The 17,378-nt window shown below is 36.6% G+C and overlaps 1 protein-coding gene across 1 annotated transcript in view; it reads right to left on the reverse strand.

The window, feature by feature from the left end:
* Positions 1 to 17,378, reverse strand: part of DCC (DCC netrin 1 receptor) — a 753,976-nt gene that overhangs the window by 116,662 nt on the left and 619,936 nt on the right. The window contains exons 16-18 of the mRNA XM_047086216.1: positions 10,798 to 10,893; positions 5,098 to 5,330; positions 215 to 353 (exon numbers count right to left, since the gene is read on the reverse strand). Coding sequence (XP_046942172.1) covers positions 215 to 353; positions 5,098 to 5,330; positions 10,798 to 10,893 — 468 coding nt within the window. The remainder of the gene's footprint in view (positions 1 to 214; positions 354 to 5,097; positions 5,331 to 10,797; positions 10,894 to 17,378) is intronic.

Genomic DNA, 17,378 nt, shown 5'->3' on the forward strand with positions numbered 1-17,378 from the left:
ATATATTGAGGACTCATTTTCTTCTTTTGTAGAGTGGAGAGGATAATACTAGATATGAAAGTACTTTGAACTACAAAGAATAAACTATTTCCTGCAGGACGAGGTGGGACTTAGACATCATAGTGCACATATATTCTGATATCTACAAAACCTGGGAAATACCGTTACCAAATGCCAAGAGTCAAAATTTCGAAGCAAGCCTTTCTTCACATACCTGCTTCATATGTGGTGGCATGGGCAGTCATGCTCCATGTGCTTGACCTTCTGTTTTTTGTTACCATGACCGAGAACTCATACATCGTGTTGGGTTTGAGGCCTGTTGCTGTGTAACTCAGAGATGTTGTGTCTTCTGACTGTACAAGTGGGACATAAGCAAAGAGAAAAAAGATGAACTCTATCAACTTGGTAAATCAAAACATGTACAGAGACTACCAAATAACCAAAAAAGAGTCTGTTTCCAAACAGCATAAAAGCTGTGACACAGAACTGGCTCTACTTCCCTTCTGTCAACCAGTTTACACTGGTTGATTATATATCTAAAACACGGTGGGTAAAATCAGATGTGACGTTGTCCAGAGGGGCGGCCAGCTGATCAATTTTCCAAGGAGGGCAATAACCAGTGTGTCAGGACCAGTTCTGTTTGCTTCTCAGTTCCGTTTTTAAGGTAATCTTCACTGACTTTAACTGTAATTTGTTTGTAATAATCCACAATACATTTTATAACAATCAAAATACATTTTATGTATTTTAAGTAGCTCATCATGATTGTTTTTCACTAGTAATAAAATTAGTTTTTAGAGTTTTACTACTTGTGATTTAAAAAAAATCTTTAGAGTACAAACTTTTAGTGATCCCAGAATCTATTTGAGTATTATAAACAAAAAAGACAAAAGCAATGTTGTAGTATGTGGTCTTCTTTTGTTCAGTGTTCACATTAAACACACATTTAAGTATGGTCACTGGAGCAACTGATTAGGAAGGGAATGACAAATTGGGTAAGTATTAAAAGATTATATTAGTGTTAATATTATTTGTCTTTTGAAACCATTCTTTTTCAATTAAATAGCAGGTTAAAGATATTTTAGTAGAAAGTAAATTATCTATTTTTATTACTTACTCAAGAAATCAAAATGGTAATAAAAATACGTTAATCTTCCAGGTTAATGCATATTTTCAATATGATCAGGCAAATTTAGCCTATTTATGCCTCTATGATACTTGTAAGTATCAGGTTATGCTTGGTATTTAAATCTTGACCCTCCTCCAAAGTTTCATATTTATTTTTACTTTTATATTCACTACCTTTGTTATATATCTATGTCTAGAAAATCAAGGAAAGATCTTTTTCCCCACCTATGTCACACCTATCTCCTCCCATACTACTGTAGTGTGGTATATCTTTTTTATTGTACTATGAATCCTTAGATTATAGCTATGAAAATCTTACATTTCATTACAAAACCAAATAAATATTTAACTGTACTAATAACATTTTGATGATGTGCCCATCCATCCTATTAAAGTGATAACCTCATAAACATCTATCAGAAGCTCTTCTTTAAAAAAGCTATAAAAATGTGGGCCCTAAGTAAATGTAAAAATACATTGTAGACTCAGGAAGATGGAATCCCATCAAATAAAACACAACATAGGCAGCTAGTATCTGACATGCTGAAATTTAACTTCCAATCCTGTCTTCTTCACTATCATGAACACTTCTAAGTCTTACAAATGGAAATAAGGGGAGAAATGGGATGATGATGATGAAATACTTCAGTTAGGACAAAAGGATCATACTTTTTATAAAACTAGTCTCTCTGACAATAAAAATCACTGGTGTTTGGGAGACCACTAAGTAATATTGTCCTTGTTTGCGTTTTAGAATGACATACTTGCATTCTGTAAATACCATGAATTCACTGTTTTCTCGGGAACTTCATGGAAGGTCGTTGCTCAGAATAAATCATTAGCCTAGAAGTACTTTGGAAATTCACGGTCAGCTATTTTTGTGAGCATAGACTACCCAGGTACTACCTCTCTGAGCCTCAGTTTGCTCATCCATAAAATGGAGATAACTGTAGCACTGACCTCCTGGCATTATTTAAAGTGTAAAGTAAAACATAGTATCCAACCCAGGGAAGCTTTAGATAAATGTTAGCTACAGTATTTCATGCATTGTCTAATGTGATATTTAACTTTACACATGCATTAGGTTCCCTATTGGGAGGGATATCTTGAGGGTGAAACTGAGTCTTGAAAAACTCTGTACCTTCTGTAATACCCATGTTATATCTGGTAAGCACTAGTCAATACTCAATGAATGGGTTTTGAATAGAAATTTGTATAAAACATCATGTGATTAATCATTTTAGTAGAAACTAAATTACAGAACATTGTTGCTTCTGATAAGGAAAATCAAAACAGAGTTTTAGACAATCAAAATATAAATGTCTGGATTATGGCTTGATATGGGATTACATGAAGTAGAAGGGTACTCCCGTGGAGATAGCCTAGAACAACCCCATAAGGTCATGCAAGCTCTAGCTGTAGTTTCATGGGAAATTGTTTTTCAAGTTATACAACCTATCTATGTCTTCATAAAGGGATCTACATACATGCTTAATTACAGAGAAGCTTATTTTTTTTACAGTAGGTGTGAATAATCTAGTCATATAGATGACAAGGAGATTGAGTAAATGCAGTGACATGATGGGACACAGCAAAAGCAATGCTTGTGCCCATGTCATCTGACTCTATGCACTGATTTTTCTGCCTCTATCTTGTGCATGCTCTGCCTACCTTCTAAAGCTGTACTGGGGAGTGAAATGAAGTAATGGGCATGAAAGTAGTTTGAAAAGCTCACAATGTAAAATCAAAGCATTCCATTACCATTATTTGTAAAACTTAAGTTTATTGTACTACTTTCTAGGGGACTAGATACGTTCTGTATTTATCTTTGCTACCCAACATACTCCACTCTGTCCTCTAACTCTCTTCTTCACAGGGTGTAGATGTAGAGCTTGGGTGCGTAAGAAGGGGGACAGAATGTTAGTAACTAAAAGCCTTAGGTCAGGGAAGATGGTGGGAAGAGGAACATTTAAAATCTTTGTGTTCTATTCCCAGATATCAATCCATGAGAGAAATCAGCCTCCACTTACAAAATAGCTTTTGGGTTGAGTCTGACTTTGCAGGCATTCTTTGTGAGACTCAATAATTCTGTGTCTGCTGTATTAACTATTCAACTGAAATAATTTGCCTCAAAAAATTTTGGAACTTAAGCCATTATGCAGAGAACAATCATTGTCCCTCAGAACATTTCACATACTGGCAAAGCACCCATTGCCATTCTGTGAAATGAAGGAATCGAGAAAGTACAGCAATTATGAACATAGAAATTTTAAGGTAGTCTTTTAAAAGCAAACTTAGAATTGGGCAATCTGTATATAAAGAGAGACTTAAAAAAATGTTCTTATGTATTTCATTGGTTGTCCTATCTGATAATGTTATCTTTATTTATAGTTCTGCTGAGTCTTAAATCTAATACTGCAAGGAGATGGATAGGGTACTTACAACATATGTTACATCAATGATACTATTTGGACTTGCCTGGAGAGTTTTTCCAAATACCTGACCTAGCAGGGCAGCAGTAACAAAGAAAGCTTTTTAAAATGGTTTCGCCTAAAAACTGATATATGATGAAATGTGAGTTTTATGCCACTTAAAATTTCAAAGAGACTAGAAGGAGATCCAGCATGGCTACAGGAAGAGAGAGAGGCAGATTTAGAATATTATTGGTGGGATTTTGCTTTATCTCCAGGTTCTTTAGAGTCTGACACTCCCAAAGGATACTGTCATCCCTGAAATCACCACTGGCTAGAGGCAGGATTAAGCAAGATGGCAGTTTAGTGGAAAGAACACTGGATAAGATATCAGGAGGTTCAAATTCTGAGAGCTATTGCAGTAGAGTGGTAAAGAGAAGGCACCTAAGGGTCATACGAAGAAGCAGGAGGACCAGGATTGAACTATTGGTTCCTTGGTTATTTGGTTATTGGGTACCGTGTATGATCTTATTTTTAAAGCTACCTTCTTGATCCCAAATCCTCATCTTGTAAAGCTTTATATTTTAAATGAGCATTCATATATTATCTCACATGAGTAGCTTATGAATTCTTTGAAGTGTAGCAATGGAACTGAGTGTCTTACCCATTGCAAAGTTATAAATAATATGTTAAGTAGCAACAACTAAGCTGTGTTTAACTGCCTCTATAATCTAGTGCAGTTCTAGGTGCACAGTAGGTACCTGATAGTCACCTGTTGCTTTTCTCATTTTTGTCTATATTTTGTGTACTATTTGTATATGCTAATATTGTGGCAGGCTTAGGAGGTAACAAAGTTGTGCCCATATGTAACTATTTGTTGGAGTTAACTTAGGCCGGCTGACAGAGATTTAAAAGTAGTGAAGAAAATGCCTCAAATATCTATCTCTACAGAGCTCTTAACGGAGTTATGGGATGAGTCAGTGAAAGGGGTTGGTCTCATTCATATTAGTCAAAGGGGAGTGTGCACTGTGGTTTTCTTTACCACATGAGGGTGTTTCAAGGCTAACTGAGGAAGTAGATGCCAATGGCTTCGAGTGCTTTCTAAAGACCTTATTACAAAATCTTCTGTGTTCCCAGTCATATTTGCTGTCAAATGAGTCTCTGTAGCATTAATAGGGTTGCCTTTGGTGTCAATCTAGAGTCCAAATAAAAAGAAAGACACCAAAATCTATCCAGAAAACTAATGTGGAGCCCTGCTATTTTCAAAGAAAAATGGCATTCCCCTGTACAGAATCAGATTATTTATATAGACGCAGCATCTGGTGGAACTCAAATAACATTTTGCATTTCTTAATGTTTTTCTACCTTGCCTTAGAATTGTTTCCTAAGATACAATTATTCCCATTCTAATTTTAGATATTGAGTTATTAAAATGCCTTGTTTTCCACTTAGTGCCACTGCAGCAAAATGACTCATGACAGCCCAGGAAGCATTGAAAACAATGTATTAAGCAAATGACAGTTCATTTCAAATTTTACACTATCAATTAGAACTTCACCTTGTACTTCGCATTCGCAGAAAAGCTGGTCCTCCACCGGACAGTGTAAAGTCGCACTTCAGATGTTTTTTGGTTCTTAGGGACAGAGTTGTCTGCCCAGCTGACCCTCACAGCATCGTGGGTAAGAGCCACAGCCTGTACACCTACTGGTGGGAGCATGGGGGTGGAGACATCTGGGACCGAGGTGGGGAAATCATCAAGCAAAGGATAATAATCAACTGGGTCAGTGGGATCTGGGTTTAAAAACCCGCCAAATGAAACAAACAAATAAATACATAAATAAAAGAGTTAAAAAAATAAATATCAGTGGTAACACATCACAATGAGTTAAATGCATGGCAATAATGATGAAAGGGAACATGAGAAGAACAGAAAAAAATACAATTAATTCAATCGGAAAACTCATCAGAAACAGTATTGCTATGTTATAAAAATAACTGACTCTTTTCTATAATTCACTCATTTCCTTAGAGTGGTTTTATCAACTCCACTTTTGGTGGTCACTTCTAGTTATATATTTTAAAAGTCCATTTTTTCTTGGAGTGTTGCACATTGCTTCTTAAAATGTTTAGCATAGAACTTAACAGTTTTATAAATACACAGATAGAATAACAAGATCCAAAGGAGCGTTTGGTTTATTTCCTGCTGTAAAGGAAATAAGTGCCTATCTAATATCTGTTTGCTTATGTTTGTTTATTTTTCTCCCTTTCTAACTTGATTTGGTTTCCCTAACGCTTTCATTATTGCTTAGCTTATATCTGCATAAGTTTTGTTTAAGCAAGAAACAAACAAGAAAGACCAAAGGACCCTGCAGTCCTTAGCACTCTGTCTATGGCTATGATTGCATAAAACTAGACTGACCAAGTCCATGGTCCACATGGTCCAATGATATGTTTGATAACTAGGTTTCTTGTAGCACTTGGTACAGCAGGTTTTCTCAGATCGAAATCCTTAAAGAAAGCATGGAAGTGTCCGTTTTACCCACATTCTCACAGAGTAATTAGATAAGTTTTTAGACTTTTAAGGCATACCTAGATTCTATATTACTTGTTCCAAAATGTCAGGTTCCACGGAAAGACTTTATGTTATTGACAGGGAGACAGAACGAACTGTGTGAGGTACACACATGCTTTGATCCATTAACATAATCAGAACCTGCATAATGCTGTGTGTGGTTTTATAAAATCCTCTAGAAAAATTGTGTACTCTTTTTACGCTGGGGGTATCAGAATCAGAGGAGCTTATTTTCTGACTGTAGTAAGGGTCCAATTTTGAGTCTTTGATTTTATACCTAGGACTTTTACACTTTTGAAATTTCACCTTTAAATCATGTAATATTGTATTCTCACTAAGAAAAAGGAGCCTTCAGGCTGGGCCTATGATGACCTGGTAAAATGTGGAATACCTGAAGCAGTATACATACAGAGCTTATATTTTTAAATAGCCTAGTTCCAAGCACAGCAGCTGCTGGCTGGTTTTGTTGATTACTTCACTTTGTCCACTGTATTTCAAATGCCTATCCCCTACTCATTGCTCTGTTTTCCAATGAATTATTTAGTAGTTTACTGGGCTGTGGTCTTTGGAGCAAAATATAAAACCCGAAAACAAAAACAGAACAAAAGGAAAGGGAAAAAAAAAAGAGAAAGAGAGAGAAAGAAAAATGTGTGTTTAAAATTTAATGACAGAGCCCAGGCTTTCCATATTTCCTTTGATGTGTCTTTTTATTAAGGGCTCCTTTAAACCCAAATGGATTTATGAAATGATGAAAGGGGAGCTGAAGAGCATCAAGGAGGATCCTGATCAGTCATCAGGTTGGTGCCCTGGTGGCAGGTGTTTTGGCCAAACTGAGGCTGGTGCTGCCTCACTTGTTTCTATTCTTAGCCGACTTTCCAAGAAGAAGGTTATACACACAGGAAGACCGCTCTGAATCACAAACTTCTTTGTTGACCGACCTATATAATGTGTTATACCTGATTTGTTGTTTCTTTGCTTACTCTGGCTCTTACACCTATATGAATAATAATCTTCCACAGGTGCCATATATAAGGTTTTGAAAAGTAGCAATTCTACTAAAAGAAATGTTAGCATTCAGCCTGGCTGTTTTTGGATTGTAGAATACTATATTTTTCATGACTTGTGGAGTTTCTTGGAGTCTCAGTTCCAGAATGCGTTCCCTGAATTTCAAGTAATGTTGTTTATTGGTATTTATCTATGGACTTACGTAATTTAAGAATTTCTATTTCTGGCCAAGTTTTTCTTGACTTTTTTAAGGCAATTTGTTTTCGGGCATGGCTTGTCACTTATCTCCTTTAAGTTGCAAATTTGTACCATCAAATACAAGAGCCACTAATTACATGGGCAATTTAAGTTTGAATTAATTAAAATTAAATACAATTAAAAAATCACTTCTGTTGCACTAGCCAATTTTAAGTGTTCCGTGGCCATAGAAGCCAATCTATCATCTTGGATAGTATAGATATGGAAATTTTCCAATAAAGCAGAATGTTCTAGTGGATGGCAAGCCCTACACTAAACACGTAAATGCCACACACACTGCTAATTATCTTTCTCTCAGGAGAGAAACTGCTTGAGTAGTTAAGTTAAAAATATTCTTTTGTTGCTGAACAACTTTTTCCAGTTTTCAGGTGCCTTATATGCTACTGATTTGCAGTGGTTATATTCAAGAGTAAAAACTAAATAAATCAAAAATTAAAAGGGCAAAACATAGCCTCCAAACTTTTGCCAAAAAGAGAAGCCTATTTGGTTCCTAATAGATGTTTTGGTAAGAGTTCATGAATTTTTGGCTAACACGCCAAAGTTCAAAGCAAGCTTTGAAAATAATAACATAATTTTGCATCTGGATTATACTTCATTCAGACATTGATGAAACAGTTGAGAATAAACAAGTTCAAACGACACACCTCTTTATTCCTTTGCCCTCTTCCCTTATCCAGGCTCAGAATGTCTTGTTCTTGCAACAATAAGAAATAAAAAGCTCTACTGAAAACTAAAAACTCTTCACATACCCATTTGACCTGGTGAAACTTTTCCTTAGCTCTAATACTAATATATTCAGGATGAAATGAGGCTTGAGAGTGTGCCAACATCTAAGAGCATCTACTTGTAGAAAGCATCATGGCCTGATACTTACTCCAGCCTGATGCATTTATTGCCTGTGATTTTTTACTTACTTTATGCTGTCCTCTTCCAAGTCTTCCCAAGGGAATACTTGGGAGAAGCTCAAAGACAGAGAATGTCTTCTCTGTGGCATTATGACACATTTATTGATAGAATTTCTCCCAGAGCCTTAACCTTTGATTCCATTTATTTGTCCTTTGTTCTCCATGATGTGGGGAAACACTATAAGTCTGCCACATCCAAGAAAATTGTATACTTTTCCTCTGGAAAGAACCGGTTTTATTCATTCCTCTTCAACCCCTTACTGACTCTGCTTCATTTAGAAAATGCCTCGCACAATTTCTAAGTTTTGGTATCCATTTATTTCCCAGATCCATTAGGATTAGAGTCCAATCAGGAAAAAAAATAGTTTTATGGATCACTGGTATTTTAGAAACCACTCTGGGAATGCCATATGCCGAGGATTAAACAATGACAATAAATGTGAAGGCAGAAGTTAATGTCCCAAATGGTTCTTTTTGAGCAACTTATCTTCAGTTTATCTAAACTCTACTATTTTTACTACTACTACTACTTTCTGCTCAAAAATTGATTTTTTGGGGGGTGGTCATCTAAGTGTCCCTTCTTTGTGGGCTCTACTTTTGATAAGAAAATAGTTTGAAATAGTGACAGTATTACTAATTTGTGTGGCCTGACCACAAGCTCAAAGTCCTGTTGATGAGCCGGTGCTCAACATCTTTCACCAGAGGCAGGAAAAAGATGGACTAAAAAAAAAAAAAATATGGGAAGGACAAGTACAGCTAAAGTAGCTCGTTATTTCCCAAAGAGTCCTGCTGCTGGCAGAATAAGAACATAAGGGGAAATGAAAGTTCTAGATACCTCCATCACGTTATGTTTCCATTCTGGACCTCCACATGCTTCATCTTTCTGTGTTTAGAGATCGTATGTTTGACAGTCAAGATTCTCTAAGGTAATACTTCTTATGTGCCTTTCTGGGGAGACATGAGTCCCTTGGGTAACACAATGAGAGACCTAAACGGTCTCCCCAGATAAATGAATATATTGACACATACCCCAAATTTTGCATACCACGTTAGGCAGGTCATAGACCTTGAAAGATTCAAGGAGACTGTGGAATAACAACTTTGCCTTACAAGAAAATCTGGTTGAAATCAATAAAGTGATGGTATATTCTGGGAACCATCATATGAATTCATTTTACAACTGTGTATTCTTAAGATAGTCTATGAAAGGAGATAGTGAGTTTGGAAAATAAACTGTACAAAGTTTACATACATTTAGGGGGTAGCAAAAGATCCCACTATTTATTCTATTTTGATTTATTTCTCCTTGTCAGGAGGCATCTAGTAATTTTCCATGTCCTCCAGTTCTTGCTATGAAATCCTGCTCTCAGATCCTTTATTCTCATTAAGGCGAAGATAGCTGATGAGTTAAATGAGGTCTGAGGCTCGTGAGTTTTGAAAGGGGGCAGGATCGAAGTGTTCATTAAAAAGATGGACCTCTTGAGTTTTACTTTCAGATTTTAGACATAAGGCTCTTGGAGGTGATTGTGTGACTTTCTAGTGACTCTGAACAGCTCCCCCCAGAATCTAGTGATTCTGAACAGAATAAGGGGGTACTTAATTCTATTTTTTTTAAAGCAAGTTTCATGTCCAACATGGAGCCCAATGTGGGGCTTGAACTTATAACCCTGAGATCAAGACATGAGCTGAGATCAAGAGTTGGACACTTAACCCACTGAGCCACCCCGGTGCCTTGTACTTATTCTATTTTTGAGTAAGTCCAGCCTTACTCCACAAATAGTCTCCATAAATGTCCTGGATCTCACTCCTTTCTGAGTTCCTTGGGCTCTTTTTCTCTTGTGTGCTGCCTTTACACTCCAACTCACATAAGAATTCCTAGAGGTGTTAAACCTCAGAAGCAGCAAGTACTTCCAATGTCATGATGCTCTGGGAACTGTTAGAGTGACCTGTAGTTCCTGGTTCAGGGAAAGACCACCTGTATGACTCAGCCTAGTCCAAACCAGTCCCAGGAGGTCAGTCCTTCCTTGTGATATTAGCTTGAAGGATCTTCTGTAGAGAAGCATGTGGCCATCTGGGCATTTGGTGGCTTTTATGTGGAAACTTTCCTGCCTAAATTGTGCTGGTCTGCAAGATGAAACAAGATGCTCAGGAGAATGAAGAGTGGTATTGGGGAATCAAAGTATGAGCTATTGAAGAAGACAGAGAAGAAGAGATCCCTATTCTCGAAACCCACCTACTAATTTATAGACTGACTTCCTCTCAATTTTGAAAACCAAGAAAATAATGAAATATGTGTGTGTATATGTGTATACATTTATATCCAAACACACAGACACACATGACACACACACACACACACACACACACATACTCATAAGGCTCAGAACATGACTACATACATTTTGGTTTTTTTCTTTGTATTTTGTTTTATTTTGCTTTAGGCGTTTGGTTTTGTTTTTGCCACCACAACTCAAACACTGACTACCTTGTCACGAGAGGATTAACTATTTTAGCTTACCTGTTATAGATCTGGTGGTGGCACTTTCATAAAGAGGAACTCCTTCTCCTGCATTGTTAAAAGCTTTTAGGGAGATGACATAATGGGAACTTGACTCTGAAGAAAAACAGAAAGAAAATAAACATGTTGATTTATTTAGTGTACTGAAATATCCAGGATAAACATTTTCCCCCAATACAATTTAATATGATCTATTAAGTAAATTGTTGCTTAAAAATGAGTGAGTTTGCTTCTGGGAACTAGGTGGCAGTGGTGACAATACAGTTTTTGATCTTCCTGAATCTCCACAAAAAAAGAGACTGAATGGGGGTGCCTGGGTGGTTCAGTCAATTAAGCATCTGATTTCTGCTTAGGTCATGATCTCACGTTTCATGAGTTCGAGCCCCACATCCGGCTTTGTGCTGACAGCTCAGAGCGTGAAGCCTGCTTTGGATTCTGTGTCTCCCTCTCTCTGCCCCTCCCTCTCTCTGTCTCTCTCAAAAATAAATAAACATTAAAAAAAGAGAGAGACTGAATGACTAGATAGAAAACCAAAAGCATCTGGATAATTACAGCAAAAGTAGGTGATGAGCTGTATATACTCTCAAACTCTGAAATACAACTGGATGTGGACAAACCACTACCAACCTTAGGACTTGCATGTTATCAGCAGCTATGTAGGAGAAATCAGAGGGAAGCATCAAACTTGAAAACAGGGTAATTCTAAAATAACCATCACCTGATGCTAGAAAATTCAGAAGACCAATCTGATAACATAACCAATCTGATAACCAATCTGAGTAAATACAAATACTCAAAAGTAGCTTGGAATATCTCCTCTCCAGAACAGGACTTATGCTGGGGACAAAGTACTGGGTACAGAGTTACAATCTGAGCAGACAGAAGTAACAGAAATGAAAAGGAAGAGAAAGTCTAGATAAAAGTAGGGGAGAGGAATAATCATGAAAACTTAGAAAGCAAGTTGCCATACAGTTTTCAGTGTGTATCAGGGGTTGGCCAACTTGTCTCGTAAAGGGCCCAGATAGCAAATTTTTAGCTTTACAGATCGCATTGTCTCTGTCATGTATTCACCTGTGTTTGTTTGTTTGGTTGGTTGTTTACAACTCTTCAAAAGTGTAAAAACCATTGTTAGTTCAGTGGGGTCCAAACAAAAATAGGACCTGGGCCAATTGTGACCCATAGGCTACAATTTACAGAGTCCTGAGCTCTGGCCCAATGAAAGCAACAGAAGAAGGAGCTGTGTGGATTTAGAAAAGCACATTAAACAGAAACATAGGGAACATAGGGAAACAGGTCACATGAAAGCAAGCAAGCAACAAAAGTCTGTTGAGGTTAAATGCCTTACAAAATAAAATGAGGAGAATGCCACTTCTATAGACAAGCACACTCCCAAAAAGGGATTGAAAATACACAAGGAAAGTAGGTCACACCTGTGATTGACTATTTCAAAATGAGCTAAACCACATTAAGAAAATTAGATGCCAGATATTCAAGAGTAACATAAATTAGAATTAGAAAAAAAATAGAAGTGAGGTGGCATAACTCAAGAAAGAATAGGTAAGTAAAAACATAATTTTCAAAATAAAGTGTGACTAATGAACAAACAAGCTCAAGGAAAAACAAACACAAAACAAAAAGAAATGAAGAGAGAGTAAAATAGAATTCAGGAGAGAGTGATGAACAGAAGGAAGTTCTAACTGATGAGTGATGCAGTTCTAACTGATGAAAAAGAAAACCAAAGAAAGACAATGGAGCAAATACAAAAGAGTGGAATTCAAGAAATGTTTGGGGAGTTAAAAAAAATCTTTTAGGCATCTGGACAGAAATAATACATGACCTATCAGGGGACAATTAAATTATGATCAGACTTTTGCACAGTCCCATTTTATGCCAGAGGGAATTGAAGTAATTTATTTGAGATATTCAAGGTAAGAAAATGTAATTCAAGGATTTTATAGTTAGCAAAAGTTAACTTTAAACATGATGGCACACCCAAGCTGGTATCAACATACATGCAACCAGGGTATGTTGCTTCCTTGATCCTGAGAGCTACTAGAAAATGAGCTTTCGACATCCTAAATGACCAAGGGAGATGCAACCCAATAGTTAACTGGTGAACAACAAATGCTAGGAACTAAGACAAGGTGAGAGTTAAAAGGAGAAGATTTTATTTTTGTAATGGCTACATGTTCTGACACTGTAGCTAGTCTATAATCATAAGTCAAAAATAAGAGAGAATAGGGGTACTGTATGCAAAAATAAATGTTTCGATAGTTATTATTCCTGATGATACCATGATTCTTGTTATGCTGAGACTAATGCAATATTGGATAAAGCAAATGAATAATCATGAGAAATTATAATCCTATCATCCCGTGTCCTTAAGAACCAGAAAATTAGTGTGGATTAAAGGACACACTGATGTAAAATAGAAGAAGTATATAAAGTGTTATGTTTCTAAACTTTAATTGGAAAAACTCAGTTTAAACTCAAAAGGCATTTTCTCTCTGTTGTAGTTCTACCCACTGAAGAAGTCTAGAGATATTGTCAGTAGGGGTGCTTGTTAGCACTCCTAATGTCCCGATTAGGATTTTGAGAAAAATACTTTTTTGCACTTCAAGAAACAAGGGGTTCTTGAAAACCTGGTTGATTCCTGGACTGAGGTAGGATGCATATCAATTGAGCCTGAAACATGTTGATGTAACCAAATAGGAAGCGACCAAAGACTAATAGGCTCATGTCAAATGGATCCAGGAATCAAATTGAAGAGGCTCCAGCAGACCAAAGATGAAGACAATCTGAGATTCAATAAAGGTAAGAGTTTCAGTGAATTGAAACCCAGCAAATACATGTGAATGTATGAATTCATAAAGATATTTTAAAAAATAACAAAAGTGGGGCACCTCAGTCGGTTAAGCATCTGACTCTTGGTTTCAGCTCATGTCATGATCTCATAGTTCATGAGCTTGAGCCCCCTGACAGGCTCTGTGCTGACTTTGCAGAGCTTGCTTGGAATTTTCTCTCTCTCCCTTTCTCTCTGCATCTCCCCTGCATGTGCACGCTCTCTCTCTCTCTCTCTCATAATAAATCAACTTAAATAAATAATAAATAATAAAAGTTGGTGACTTCTGAGGTTGACAGAGAACCAAATTGTTGTCTTGAAAATTAGGTAAAGGATCAAATATTATGTATTTCTTAAATAAACTCTATGACTGTGTAACCAACAGAGTGTGAGGGGAAGCATCCACTTATAATCTCATTCCAACTAACAAGTAAAAACACAATGATAGAATTCAAATATTACTATTTTGCAGCTCTAATGAACAAAAGGATATGGGCATTAAGTATTTGTGATGGCTAAGGTAAAATACAGATATCTAGGCACTACGTATCTCCGAATAAAAGAACTCCCTCCCTCTAGAGTCTTGCCAAAGGATGGAATCTACTTAGTCTGATCAAACCTCTAGATTCAAATGCCAGTTTGCAAGAATAGAGCAAAGAAACAGTTTAAGTCCAATTAATGATAATTCATTAAGCTATATATTTGTTGCATGTAGTTTTCTTTATCTGTCTTTTATTTAACAATTAAAAAAAGCTTTAAAAATGAGTGAATTTAGGGGTGCCCAGGTGATTCATTCAGTTGAGTGTCTGACTCTTGCTTTCGGCTCAGGTCATCATCTCATGGTTTTGTTCCTGAGTTTGAGCCCTGCATTGGGCTCTCAGCTGACACAGGAGAGCCTGCTTGAGGTTCTTTCTCTCTCCCTCTCTCTCTGCCCTTTCCCAGCTCATGTTCTCTCTCAAAATAAATAAACATTTTTAAAAAATAAGTGAATTTATCTCTGACAGTGTTCTTTGAAAATTGATTAGATGACTTTTTCTTCATGAAATTTTATGTAACCTAAATATTAGCATTCAAGATATTGACATTCCAAACCACAATGAGCCACAATATAGCAAGAGGAATAGAATAAAATTATGTTTAATGTAGTCAAAGGGCTTCAATTAAGTGAATTGCTTTCCCTACAAAAGAGGATATTTATTTATTAATTTTTGCTGTGAACCTAGTTTACTAATAAGAAAGTAATCGGTCAACAGTGATAAATACTCTTGGAGATACAAGATTATTTATAAAAGATAGACCTCTGTTGTCAGTTTGCAACCATAATTCTGGGCAGAGAAAACAATGAACAATGAAAGATTGCATAAAATTAAGCAGTACAGTACAGACACTACTTGTGAACGCTATGTGAGTTTAGAGGACTGGAAAATTAGTGAGGGACTGGGTCATCAAAGACTTCTTGGCAGATAATGGACTTGGAACTAGGGCTTGAGGATATGGGTAGGATTTAGAGATGGAAGGATAATAGAAAGTAGAAAAAAATCCAGGAAAAAGGCGTATGTTAAAAATACAGTTAGATGTGTCAGCAAAAATACTTTTCTAGTAGGAAAAGCATGCTTTATGGTTACTGAAATGGAGACAACGTCTGATTTCATACACATGACTTATCTGCACAATTACAACGTAAACAATTACATTATGTTCAAACCCTATATAATTGCCTTTTTGTGGGTAAAATTGCATTTGGTTTTACATTATACACATATAGTATATATTTGCATTTATCTATGTATTTATCAAGGGAGTGAGGAAGAGGTTAACAATTCCAAAACTCATGTGCTTGGGAATTAGGGTTTTGATTCTTGTTTGGTTTGGCTTGGTTTGACTTTTTAAATCTGAGGGAGAGAGAAAAGGAGAAAGGCAGAGAGAGGAGAGAGAGAGAGAGAGAGAGAGAGAGAGAGATTTAGTCACAAGGTGTGAGATACAATAGGGCAGAGAGGATGCTTGACAGTAATTCATCTAAGTAATTCACCAAAGAATGGAGCCACCACTCTAAGCTGTTATTAGCATGTGGAAGGCAGTCTTCTAGCCTATCAGCATATGAAAGGTAGGCCACAAATCTATAAACTCAGATTTCTATATATACAACTACATGCAAATCTACACCTATTCATGGAAAAATAAATGATGAAGTCTGGGCTTCCTTAGTTAACATGTCAACCATAAGATCAACAGCAACAAAGTAGAAACGATACTAAGGAAGTAAGGAGTGTGAAATAAAATAATAAAGCAAATCTCATTTATGCAAAGTGATTAGGTATGATTGTTTTATGTTGACTTCTCCATTTGGAATTCAGAGTGAAGGCTGTCTGACTTGATCAGAGGCTGTTCACTTCCTGCTCAGAGTTAACAGCTGAAGCTGTTAGCATGGTTTTTGGGACATTGCATTCATGCCTTCACCGCTTGGTCCCCACCTCCCAGCTACCCAGTTTATACCTCCTTAGAAAACATACTCCAAAAGCCTCCATAGCTTTTGTGCACCATTGGCTTTCTGCCTTTTGGAGTGCATATGATGTCTCATTTAAGAGAAAAAAATGCATCTTACCTGGTTCATTCTCAAGTTTACTGGTTTGGATTTTTATCTCAATCTGAATTATAACAATACCAGTACCTCATCTAGCTGCTATCTGGCTTTTGAGCAGTACTCATCATTTCTTAACTTCCCCCATAGTAAATGTGACATAACTGTCATTTCAATACTGACACTTGCTTACAAGTCTCTGGTAATCTGAGTAATGGCAACTTCCCCCACTTAATGTCTAGCCATGGATATGCCAGCAAAGAGTCTGAACTTTTATAATTTCCTAGCTGTTGGATTAATGAATTACAAAATTGCCAATTTCCACAGACCCCAACTATGCTGTGCACATCCTAGAGGATAGCTAGCTTAAATTTAAGTAAAATGTGGTAATGGCTTAGCCTTGGGAGAGGTAAACAGATTTGCAATGGAGTTGTCACTGGCATAAGAATATAGTTCAGAGCTAGCAGTCCTGGAGAGGATTTGGTCTGGTCTTTTCCTGTTTTAAGTTAGCAATTTAAGGACCAGGTAAGTTCACTGACTTTTATAAAGTAACATAGAGCTACCAAAGAAATAAAAGACCTAGGTCAACTCCACAATACTTTTTGTCTACTTTTTTTTTCTTTTAATGAAAAAACCAATATTTCCTTTATTTTATTCATATTCTACCTGCTCATTTACATCTTTTGGACTGTTTCTGGTCCCTGTATAGTGCTTTTATGAAACTGCACCTGGATCTCCTCAGGATGCAATAGGAAATTTTCATGCCCCCACAAATCTTGATCCAAAACTGAATTAGCCTGAACACCAATAACAAAAATATTCAGTTATTGTTTAATAGTGGATAGTGGGATATAATGCCTTGATCCCCTTTTCCATTGTGATACTGGCATCTCCTTTGAGTTTGTGTTGAGGGGAAAAGATGCTGGGAGCAACAGAGAAGGGTTTTCTCCCCATGCAAAAGGAGAGTGCCATTTACTAGTACACCACTAGAGGGCAATGTGGAGCTATTTTTCTGCACATGCTCAGAGCTCTTACACTTTAAAACCAGTAAATCACAAAAGAATTGCCTAGAATTGCTTCCTCTATAGAAGAATCAAATGAGTTAAACACATTTAATACCATAATGAATTGCAAATGAATTAACCATTAATTGTGGTCAGA

This window comes from Lynx rufus, unplaced genomic scaffold, assembly GCF_022079265.1.
Source record: "Lynx rufus isolate CCGP_SWC_20201006 ecotype Redwood Valley unplaced genomic scaffold, mLynRuf1.p SCAF_20, whole genome shotgun sequence".
Lineage (NCBI taxonomy): Eukaryota > Metazoa > Chordata > Mammalia > Carnivora > Felidae > Lynx > Lynx rufus.